The sequence below is a fragment of the Tamandua tetradactyla genome, chromosome 7 (assembly GCF_023851605.1).
Source record: "Tamandua tetradactyla isolate mTamTet1 chromosome 7, mTamTet1.pri, whole genome shotgun sequence".
Lineage (NCBI taxonomy): Eukaryota > Metazoa > Chordata > Mammalia > Pilosa > Myrmecophagidae > Tamandua > Tamandua tetradactyla.
The window spans coordinates 88,102,931-88,115,836 of NC_135333.1; the positions used below are offsets into that span (position 1 = coordinate 88,102,931).

The window sequence follows — 12,906 nt, forward strand, 5'->3', positions numbered from 1 at the left end:
TACTTAAGGTGTAATGGAGAGGCTGGAGGAAACTGCCTGAAAATGTAGAGCTGTGTTCCAGTAGCCATGTTTCTTGAAGATGACTGCATAATGATAAAGCTTTTGCAATGTGACTGTGTGATTGTGAAAACCCTGTGTCTGATGCTCCTTGAATCTACCTTATCGACAGACCAGTAAAACATATGGATTAAAAATAAATAAATAATAGGGGGAACAAATGTTAAAATAAATTTAGTAGATCGAAATGCTAGTGATCAATGAAACGGAGGGGTAAGGGGTATAGTATGTATGAATTTTTTTCTGTTTTCTTTTTCTGAATTGATGCAAATGTTCTAAGAAATGATCATGATGATGACTATACAACTATGTGATGATATTGTGAGTTATTGATTATATAACAAGAATGGAATGATCATATGGTAAGAATGTTTGTGTTTGTATGTGGTTATGTTTCATAAATAAATAAAATTAAAAATAAAATTTCAGTGACTGAGAGATTTCAAATAGTCGAGAGGTCATCCTGGAGGTTACTCTTATGCATTATATAGATAACTCCTTTTTAGTTTAAGGTGTTTTAGAGAGGATAGAGGGAAGTGCCTGAAACTGTAGAGCTGTGTTCTAGTAGCCATGTTTCTTTAAGATGATCGTATAATGACACAGATTTCGCAAAGTGACTTATATGATTGTGAAAACCTTGTTCTGATGCTCCTTTTATCTACGGTATGGACAGATGAGTAAAAAATATGGATTAAAAATAAATAAATAATAGGGGGAACAAATGCTAAAATAAATTTAGTAGATTGAAATACAGTGATCAATGAAAGGGAGGGGAAAGGAGTGTGGTATGTATGAGTTTTTTCTTTTTTCTTTTTATTTCTTTTTTTGGAGTGATGTAAATGTTCTGAGAAATGATCATGGTGATGAATATACAACTATGTGATGATACTGTGAGCCATGACTGCACACCAAGTATGGAATGCTCATACGTTAAGAATGTTTGTGTTTATGTTGATTGATTTTATTAATACAAATTTTAGAAAATGATCATGGTGATGAATGCACAACTATGTGATGACATTGTGAGCCATCGATTATACACCATTGTCTGGAATGTATGTGTGTAAAGATTTCTCAATAAAAAGAGAAAAGAAAGTTACTATAGTGGGAAGATATAAGAATGTTAATAGATAATTAAAATACAATGAAATAAATGCAACCCCATAGGCTCAACAAATTACAATGATGGCACACAGGAAAGGGAGATCCTCTTTCTTTATATGAATCAAGAAGAAGGAGTGGTATTCTAAGCAAGAAAGAGTAAAGAGAATACATAAAAACATGGAACAGCACGCACAGTGCATGGAACCAAGAGGTTCAATATAACTTTAGCTTTGAGGGATTATAGGCAAGTAGCAAGAAATGAAACTGGACAATCTATAGCAGAGGCCAGCTTATGGAGCGTTTTATATGTCATAATGAGGAGTTTTGAACTACATCCTATAATAAATCATGGAGAGGTTTTAATAAGTAGGGAGGATCAGATTTAGTAGGTTCAATGTTAATCATGAGGAGGAATCACAGAAAGAGACAAGATCAGAGACTGAGAAATGAGTTAGGAAACTAAGACAAAAATATGGCACAACTTGAACTAAAGCAGCAGCAGTATTGATGGAGAAGATTAAATAGATTTGAGAAATATCTATCAAGTAAAATTGGCAGAACTATCCTCATACACTGCTAATGGAAAGGTAAAATGGTAAAGTCACTCTGAAAAAGTCTGACAGTTCCTCAAAGTTAAACACAGAGCTACCATATGACCCAGAAATTCCACTTCTAGGTATATACCTAAGAAAACTGAAAACATGTTCACACAAAAACTTGAATATTTATAATGGCTTTATTCAAAATTGACAAAAAGTGGAAACAATCCAAATGTCTATCAACTGATGAATGGATAAAGAAAATGCGGCATATACATACAATGGAATATTATACCATAAAAAGGATGAAGTTTTGAAACATGCTACAGCATGGATGAATCTTGAAGACATGTTGAGTGAAATAAGGCAGACACTGACCTCACTTATCTGAAATAGTTAAAATGTGCAAATTAATAGAAAATTTACAGTAGGTTGCAAGGGACCACAGCAGGGATAGGTAATGAAGAGACAGTGCTCAGTGGTACAGAGTTTCTGTCCGGGGTGTTGGAAAAGTTTCGGTAATGGATGGTAGCACAATATGAATGTAATTAACACCACTGAACTGTATACCTGAAAATGGTTAAAATGTGAACTTTAAGATTATATAAGCCTTAGAACTTTACAAGACAAAGACTAAATCATAAAGTAAACAATGGAATACTGTTAACAGTAGAATTATATTAACAGTATCTCCTCAATTATAACAAAGGTACTACACTAATACAAAATATTAACAGGGAAAACTGCGTGGGGATGGTATATTTGGGAACTCTAGTCTCTGCAAAATTTTTCTGTAAACCTATAACTGCTCTAATAAAAAAATACAAAAAAAGAAAAAGGGATGATGTACTGATACATGTGGATTGATGATCCTTGAACAACATAATCCTAAATGAAATAAGCCAGGCACAAAAAAAAGCCATATATTGTATCATTCCCTTTTTATGAAAATATGAAATGTTCAGCATAGACAAATCCACAGACAGTAAATGAGTGTTGCCAAGGGCAGGCAGGAGACTAACTAGGGAGTGAGTGCTAATGGCTTTGAGGTTTCTTTTCAAGTGACAAAAATGAGGTTAGTGGTGGGAGTTGCACAACCTTGTGAATAGTTAAAACCAATGTATACTTTAAAAGAATAAACTTTATGCTATGTGAACTATATCAATAAAAGAAAATTGGCAGAGCTTATTGATTGGGGATGGAAACAGAAGGAAAAGAAAGGAGTGAGGGGTGGAGAAAAAGGTGAATTCAATTTTGGGTATGTGGAATTCAGTACGTCTGTGGGTTGTCATGGTGAGTATGAGCTGTAGACAGCTTAATAAGCAGATCTGGTGCTCAAAACAGAAGTCTAGGCAAGAGACGGACTCGGGATTCTTTAATCTATGGGCAACCGCAGAAGTACATTTACTGTGTTGTGAGCTTGAGCAAACTACTCAATCTCTCATTTACTCTAAAATATTGTTCCCTCAGCTTTAAAAGTAGCTAAATACATATAGGACTAGATATGCACATAAGGATAAAAAACAATGAAAATCCCTTTACAGACTAAAAATGCTATAAACAGTTAACTATTACTTTATATATTACTTTGCACATGCTATTGTAGGCCAAAAATATAGGGAGCTAGGGACTATTACAAACTACACAGAAACAGTATCCTGACTTTATAAAATTTTTGGACATCCAGTCTTAGACTACTTTTTGCAAAACCGGCAACCATATTTCAAAATATCTTGACAAGCTCTAGGGATTGAGGGCTAAAATTAAGGAGAGTTGAAAGTTATAAGGGATTTCTACTTTGATTAGGGACCAAGGAAGTTAAAAGAGCTTGTTCTCATGACAGACTTTTCAATGAAAAATTAAGGCATTCACTAAAAGTAAGGATAAAAAGAGAACAAAGACTTCTTTACCAAATGCTGGATAACTGGAATTATGAGAATGTTGAATCGTGATTTAGGACTAGAGAAAATACAATGTACAATTCCCAAGAGAGTTAAAAATTCTGGCCATCAAGGAAAATCTGCACAACAGATTTTGAAAATAAGGCTATTATAAGCATACATCTGTAACCTGTTGAAATCAAGTGGCTTTCTCCCATAAATTATTGCCTGACGTCAAGGTCAGGATGTGAGGCTGGATGGACTGTGGAACCAACCTTAACAATTACAAATGCCAATATGGTTTTCATGTTTTGTATTATATCCCTATAAGTTAGTTACTTGGCCTTTATACCGATTTCTTGATACCAAGAGTACACCTGAATTATCTAATCTATTGAGGCTTTAAAAAGAGGGAAGAAAATGATGAAGTGATCTAACATTTTAGTGCCTTTCTTCCCCTATAATGAATACCCTCCACCTCGCCCGACAGCATATGCTCATTTAAAAATAACTAAATACTACTGAGACAGAAATTAACTGTATGGCATATGTCCTACTATATTTTATGTACAGATATGCATTTTCTCAGATAAATGGAATCATACTCTACACAATGTGCTGTGACACAGCTTAAATTTCATTATGGGCATTTTAAATGTCAATTCATATATGTATCTACCTCATCCTTTTCAACATCTCTCTAACATAATTTGTATGAACATACCATAATTTACTTCACTCATTCCCTATTAGTAGACATGTTTCCATTTTTAGTAAGTAGATTGGTTTCCATTTTTAAAAAAATCATAAATAATATTGCAATAAACATTTCTGTATATACATCTTAAACAATGTCCAATTAAATCCCTGGGATAAAGTCCTAGAAGTGGAATTATTTGGTCAAAGGACATGCAGTTTAAATTTTGCGACATATTGCAAACTAACCCCTGGAAAGTTTATAAGAATTTATACGCTCGCCACAGCATAAATTTCTCCTTCATCTTCCCAGCATTGAGCATTATCATTCTAATCTTAGCCGGTATGAAAGTGAAAAATGGCGCTTACTGTTGAAACTTTCATTCCTGTATTAGTGAGCAAGCATCTTTAAAAATACATTATAGGTAATTTGTTTTATTTATTTTTTTGATAGATACCTTGGTGATTTATATCCTTAGCCCTTTATTTTTTGTTTCCTATCTGGATATCTGCCTTTTTAAAATTCATACATGAGAAGCTTACTAATATATGTTGCAAATAATTTTCATAACACTGTTTCATTTACCCAGTATTATTGTTTAAAAAGTCTTAATTTTTTGTAGTCAAGTAACTCAATCTTTTCCTAAATGGTTTAAGGATACTTTGAAAATGAAAAAGGATTTCCAAGTTTCTCATTAGTGAAAAATGCTTAATCCCATTTCCAAAATTAAGGAATTAACCTAATGGCAAATTAATTTGCTCAATCTGTTACTTAGCTAACACTTCAAGAACCAGGATTTACAACAAACTTTTTTTTTTATTTCACAGCTAATCGAAGGTTTAACATCAAAATGTATACAAGATAATTTTACTATGGGAGGAAAAAGCTATACAGGGGGGTGAAGAGTACTAGGACAGGAAAAAACAGGTGAACCTAGAGCATGCCGCATGCCAGAAAAGTTAAGGAAAAGCTTAAAAACTGATGGGCACATCAGAAAGATACAGGAGGGGTGCACAGGTGGTGCAGTGGTAGAAGACTTGCCTGCCAGGCAGGAGACCCAGGTTCAACTCCCAACTGTGCACCCCCAGAAAGGAAAAAAAAGGATACAGGAGCCAGCTAGAAAAGAATTCCAGGGACCATATCAAAAGCAAATTACAGTAACAGACTTCAACACTTTGAAAAAAAAAAGAATTCATGATTCTACATGACACAAATAAGCCAAACAAATAAATGAAGTAATAGAGAAAAGAGAGCTCTTATTTAGGGTAGATATCAATAATAAATATAGACATAATGACAGATTTAGAACATTACCATCTTGAACCACCATGACTATAATTTACACAGGCAAGAATTACCAGCAGATACAAGTACCACTGGGTACAAATGTACTAGAGAACAGTATAATTATAGTTTTAAAGTTTCTCATTAATTATAAAGAAATTAAAGATACCTTTACCAAGAGAAATCTGATAGATATCACCCTAACCAAATAATCAAATCAACATTAACATCATTAATAATGGGACAAACCAACATCATGTTCCTCCTAATGTGATGCACTGAGAAGGACACAGCATTACTTAAGTAGCATTTCTGCTGAATCTGTTTAACATGAAACTGATCATGAGGAAGAATAAGATAAATCTAAACTGGGAGGACTTTACAAAACCACTGACCTGCATTCTTCAAAAAATACCTTTGTCAAAAAGAGAAAAAAGTCGATTGTGATGATAAAGAAATATTTATTCCTTCTAGCCTCCTATATTCTGGAGCAGGTAGATGGAAAAATCTGAGAGGATGGTATGGTAGCCCATGACAAACTCTGGGATCTGTCCTGTAACCACTTGTTGAAGAGTGCTTTGAAAACTATTGCTTTTTTCTTTCTTTGTTTTGTATATAAGTTATATTATACAATAAAAAAAGTTAAAAAAAATACCTTTGTTGAAAACAGAAAGGCTGAAAAACTATTCTATAACAAAAGAGATACTGAGACATGACAACTAAATGTGTCATTTTTTATCATGGATCAGGCAAAAAAAAAGCTGCTATAAGGACGTAATTGGAACAACTGGCAAAATTTGTATATGGACTATATATTACATAACAGTATTGCACTAATATTTAATTTCCTAAATTTGATCATCGCATTATATTTACAGAGGAAATATTCTTGTTAGAATTGGATGAGTAAATATTTTCTGTAAAGGGGCAAGTAGTAAACATTTTAGGCTTGGCAAATCATATAGTTTTTGTGGCAATTAGTCAACCCTGCTGTTAAAGTGCAAAAGTAGTCACTGGCAATATGTAAACACACAAGCACGGCTGTGCTCCAAAAAATTTTATTTTCAAAAGCAAGCAGCAGGTTGGATTTGGCCAGCAGACCCCAGTCTTAGTCATGACATGTGTAATTAATTCTCAAATAGAATGAATTAGAATAAATAAAAATAGAATAGAAAAAATAAATAATATGCATTCATGAATGTAAGAGAATGTATGAGAATATAAATATGCACACAAAATATACACACATAAAGAGAAAGTAATATTGCGAAATGTTAACTAATGAATCTAGTTTAAATATAACGTATTCATTGTACTACTGTTTACTAGTTTTCTATGTTAGTTTGAAACTTTTCAAAATAAAAAGTTGAAAAAATTACCTAAGGTAGGAAACAACTCTCTCTCCTTAAGCCTCTCAAATATTTTATTTCTGTTACATATTTCTACTAATTTTATTATAAGATCACATTAATATAATTATTTCATAAACCTAGGCACTATGAAACAGTAAAGGTAAAAGATGGAAGAAATCAAATGCCCTCCTAAAGTTACAGTCTCTAAATTAAGTTGTATATAATTAGGATCACTGCTAGAAATACTGCTCTTCAAAATACATCTAATAATACTAAGTACGAAGGCAGGGATCTGGTCCCTTTTGTTCCACAGTGTATCTCATGGAAGACTGTAAGGTACAAAGTAGGAAATGAATAATATTTACCAAACTAAGGAATCAGTTACATTGTTAAAACAAGAATCTTTAGAGCTGGCAAACAAAAAAAATCTCCCAACCACTTCTGTTACCAAGGTAGAATAAAATATGTCCCATGATTTTTAAAATCCAGATCTAAGTAAATACTTACTATTCTTAAGTAAATATTTATTAGTCTTAAATTGACCTAAATACATGGGTCTAAATTTTTTGTTAGTTTACTTCTAAAAAAAAGTTTACTTCTAAACTCTATAAGAATCTACAAAATGTGAACTCTCATAATTTGCCACTTTTGAATAGGCCCTTCCTCCTAACACAACCAAACTGTGCGCTGTTAACTTATCTCCTGGGGACATACAAAGAAATTCAGAGCCATGACAGTGTTTTATTCCCCCAAAGTTAACTCAATCAGTGTTAATAACAATGTAAACAACCTATTTCTTCCTACATCGCCACATCTCCTTTCTTAGTTAATTCACCTATTAACCGATTTGTTTAAATACACCTGTATATATAAATAAGTCTAGTCCACATAGCAATCCTTTTATTAATAGTGGCATAGAATGCAAGTGATAATTTACATTTAAAAATTTAATTATATAAAATAAAGTATTTTTAATAAATGGTATAGGTTTACAAACTGGTCATACCCGCAGTTTAAATATGAAAAATATCCAAATTGAGTATTTCTTTGTTATTTATTATAAAAGCAAGTAAGTTGACCAGTAGAGGGCACTCATTTCTTGAAAGGGGGCAGGGGGAAGGCTGGGCTACAGCCTTGAAGAGAAATAGAATGCTGTGTGTAGTTCACTTTAAAACAGATTGTTTTACTAGAACACCGGAGTAAGTTAATAAAATGTATTAGCTTACAAAAGGTTTAAATCTACATTATGTTAAGAAATCTAACATTTCTTGAATTGGATGATATTGGGGATGTTTAAAGCCATATGTAACATATATTAGTGCTTCAACTTCACTGATATATTGTGAAAAGCACTATTGACATTTTGGGGCTCTCCTTTGTACTAGAGGGAGATGCCCTGCTACAGGCACAGCATCTCTGGCTCTACCCACTGTGGATGACAGCAGTGCATCCCCTTCCCAACTGTAACAAACAAAAATATCTCCAGATTTTGCCAAATGTCCCCTGGAGGGCAAAATCATCCACCCTCTATTGAGAACTACTTATATATATAGGTCTAAAATTAGAAAAACAGTACCTTACAACATTATATATGGCTTCCTTACAACACTCTTCAATTCTGGCTTAATGTTACAAATTTTCTCTCCATTATCCAAATAACTTATTTTGAGAGTAAAATAAGTTCTATAATTAATATGGAAAAAAAAAAGAGAAACCAATAAATCTTGGTGAATACATATAGCTCAGAGCACTAAAGATGGACAAATCAATCCAATTATGAATCCATTCTTCTTTTCTAAGTAGGAAACTTTCATCAAAAAGGGGCTTAATACTTGGGCTGAAGTTTAAATGCCACATTAACAGAAGCATGCAGGTATCAATGAATTAGAGACTAGGGGGAAAAATGTGTCTTGCTGTATTTAATTTTGCAAGTACATTATATCTAGTAGATAGTCAATATATATTTCCTAATCGCCTTCTGATCTCTATGTTTATAACTACCTGTATTTTTTTAAGGCAAGATTTTTCTTCTACCAACTTTTACCTTGGAAAAACATTTCAGGGAATATATGTTTTGACAATAACAAATGATCTCTAAATTATAAAAGCATAAATTTCTAGCTTCATAAATTGTATTTGGGGGCTTGCACGAAGTTTTTAATAATCTTCCCACATTAATTAGGTATTTCATTGCTGTCACAATCTCTTTGTAACTCTTGGTAGACTTCATAGAAGATAAAGATAAGATCTTTCAGAATAGAAGTAAAGTAAATTATCATGTGCACAGCTGCAAACATAACATGCTCCATGTATGTGTCATGCCTTTCTAATCCTATATTCTAATTTAAGGCTTTGACCTCTACCATTAAAATGCCATTAGATAGTAGGCTAAGTTCAAATTCTGGTGTATGATAAATGTGAATTAGTTTCCAAATATTAAATTATTTCTTAGTTTAAAACAGTTCCTTTTCCACTCTTAAAAAGGTATACAAGGGCACAGTAGAAATTCTGTTTGACTTGGTCTCCAAAGACCCAGATTCCACCAGCACTCACTAGCCAAAATTCTTTAAATGAGTTACAACCTCTCAGAAACCATTTTTATCTATAAAATGAAAGAAGTAATGATCACCCTCATGTAAATCTTCATAGTGTAAATCTTTACACGTTCTAAATCACTAGTAAATATGGTATTACTTGAGTAAAAAGTCAAATAAAAAAAAAACAGTTCTTCTCATTTGTTTTAACTGCAGGAAAAGCTGATGAGAATTCCAAATGTGTAAAGGCTATGTCCTCTCTCACTTTCCCTCTAACCCACATTACTCACCAATCAAAATTGGACAGCAGCAGTAAAATCCCCTATCCTGTTTTAACTTTATTACAAAAACACTGAGGCAACATTTTTATTTAATCAACGATTAAAATGAACTACTAAATTCTCTTGTCTTTCTTGTAACTGAATTATATCAAGAACTTGGTGTTTCAGTTCCCTCAGAGACTCACTGTAACTTGGAAGATAAGAGACAATCTCAGATGCCTTTTCCCAGGTGGTTAAACTAGTGAGGCAATGTCAGTTTCAAAGTTCAAAGGTAATCAATGTTCCCAGAGTTAAGTCTTCTGGTTTGGCAGGATCGCAACCAGAGTTATAGGTCTGAGTTTACAAACTTTTCCTACCTTAACTCCTAAAATGGATTAACTATTAGCTTTAGTTTTTCAAGACTTTTACAATTTTGACCACAAGGTAACCTAACTTATTTTATCCGGTTATCAGAGAGTATTAAGGACCTCTGGTGGGAGAGTGTGTGTACTGGAATTTCTCAGATTTTCAGAGAAGACAGAGAGCACTTCTGCTAAATAATCTTCTAAAATCCCAGGAAAGCTTCCATGCTTAATTTGAATTCTACTAAAACTTCCTTTTACATCTGATTTGAATGGTAGAGTAAGCCAAGTAATCTTGGCTTTGGGATATAGATTGAAATGGGCAAACTATTCGATCCACCTCAAAGCGGGGAGAGAGGAGCATACGTTACCAAGTACAGCACCAAAAACTGATTTGTCAAAAGTATATAGAGGTTATTACATAGGCTGTTTATTTCAATTAAAATTGTTCCCCTTTATTAATGCAAATTCTTAAACTTGGAAACCAAATAAAAGTTGCTTCTATGTTTTAGCAAATCTTTGCACATAGACGTTCTTTCTCCAATTTTTCATAGTACCAAAAACATCTGACATTTCCTTATAGACAGTTATCTAATCAATCCTCAAAGTTATAAACTGCAAAAAAAATCTTCCCAAGACCAACAGTGCCCTCAGATCCTACCTCCGTGCGGTCAAAATGTTTCTTCAAAACATTATTTAGCACAGTATCTTAATAGGGCATGCTAACCTGTTCTAGATTTCACAGCTTGGTACTTAGAGAAAGTTATGGGAAAATTTTCAGAACCAATATAAAAAACTGGTAAATCAGATCTAAAATCAAGCTAAAGAATTAGGATTGCTTAACCTGGGGTAAAGAAGGCTTATAAATAATCTCAACATATAAAAGTCTATTTCAAAAATAAGGTGATATACTTATGTCCATCTCCATTGATGTTAAATTTAACATCGAAGTTCAGATTATGCATAAAAAAATATCTGAACAATTACGTTCTGGAAATGAGTTAAGAAGGACAGTTATGGAACATCCTCTCCTGCATATCTTTGAGATTAAATAAATCCTTATATGCTTGCAGTGATCTGAGTATAGTGCTGCCAGAAGTCAGAAGATACCTGGGTTCTCAGGGTATCTTCCAGACCTTTATTCTATCATTTTGCTGTCTGGCCTTTACTCTGGTATGTTTTCACAAAACTAAAAAAGTCTGACTATAATCCCCCAAAACTTTTTCAACAATCAAATTCTAATAAAGACAATCCTAATATTTCTTTCAGTGAATTAAGAAAGGACTGCAAAGGCAAGTATTGCTAATGGTATACTTTTATATCACTTCTAAAGCAAGAATGAGCTTCTTAAAATGCATCAGGTAGCTGGAAGTTCTCTACTACATCAGTTATGAGGGAAAAGGATACTAATTGTTTTTTTTTTTAAATCACCTGTCAAACAATTACATTTTACCAGTATGTTTCAATTCTAACTTCTTTTTTGTTTGTTTTGTTTTGTTTTTTTTTTTACATGGGCAGGCACCAGGAATAGAACCCGGGCCCTCTGGCATGGCAGGCAAGCATTCTTGCCTGCTGAGCCACGGTGGCCTGCCCTCAATTCTAACTTCTACATGTGAAGTCAAAATACCAGAAAATGCACAAGGAGCCACATAAACACAAGACTTTTAGGAACATATTAAAATATAAATTCACATTTTCACCCTTTCTTGAAACTATGAAACACACTTCCAATCAAAATGTACTAATTCTGACACAGAGTGCATGCAATGGACCTTGATATTTTCCTGAGAGAAGTATGGTTCTCCATGTCTAAGGCTACTTATAACCTCAGAGTTAAAGCCTTGAAACCCAAGTACATTCAGATAACTTAGTAAAATTTATTTCAATATAACTGCCTTATAATGAGTAATCACAAAAGTGACTTTTTTTGTATCCATAGGATGTGTCTGCACAAATCAATATGCATAATATTTAAACAAGAGTTACCTCTATTGTAGGATCATATTCATCCACAAAGTGATTCTGAATTAGCTGTATCGTCAAGGCACTCTTGCCTACGCCACCAGCTCCAACTACCACAAGTTTATATTCAGTCATTTTCAGCAGGCCTTATAATAAAAATAATGAAAATATGGCTAAATTAGAACATTTATTACACACCAGGTTAATATAACCCAAATCCTCTATGATTAACTTAACAAACTCACCTTTACAGGGAAAATTATTTCAAAATGCCTTATACAATTCAAAAACTTCAGCTGAGTACAGACATGTATTATGATTTTTACTTCATTTACAAACTCCCCCATCAGCATTTAGCAAAACGCACTCCGAGTACATAGGCAGTTCTTTTATCTTATACACAAGTTGTTCTACCCAAACGGCTAGTTGGCTGTTCTGTAGCAGCTAATGGCTCTCAAAAGAACATATCATGACTTCACTCAGTACAAGTGTCCAGCACTGTGCTCTATACCCTGTGAACACCCCCACACAAAACTTGTTGACAGCTATCTCCACTCCTATCACTACAGAATTCCTAATTGACTCTGGCCTCTAAGAGTTAGAAGTGGATATACTAAGAGTATCTTTGTTAGAGCCAAAAGCTATAGAAAATCTTTTTAAATGTATTATCATAATAGTTCTCCTGGATAAGTAGCAAGAATCAGATGGGAGCAAAAAGGGGCAGCAAATAAAGCTGAATACACGATAGGGAAATAAAATGTAGACACTGAAGTACACGGCAGACAATATTTGACGGTATTTCAATCTGTAAATTATCTGCTGAGGAAAATAAATGTGCAAAAAACTAAAAGAACATTGGATTAACAATTCAGTGC

The 12,906-nt window shown here is 33.4% G+C and overlaps 1 protein-coding gene across 2 annotated transcripts in view; it reads right to left on the bottom strand.

Annotated features, from left to right (window-relative positions):
* KRAS (KRAS proto-oncogene, GTPase) overlaps positions 1-12,906 on the bottom strand; it is a 43,522-nt gene that overhangs the window by 27,322 nt on the left and 3,294 nt on the right. For both annotated transcript variants that reach the window (XM_077170329.1, XM_077170330.1), the window contains exon 2: positions 12,056-12,177. In XM_077170329.1, the coding sequence (XP_077026444.1) occupies positions 12,056-12,166 (111 nt within the window). In that variant the 5' untranslated portion in view covers positions 12,167-12,177. The remainder of the gene's footprint in view (positions 1-12,055; positions 12,178-12,906) is intronic.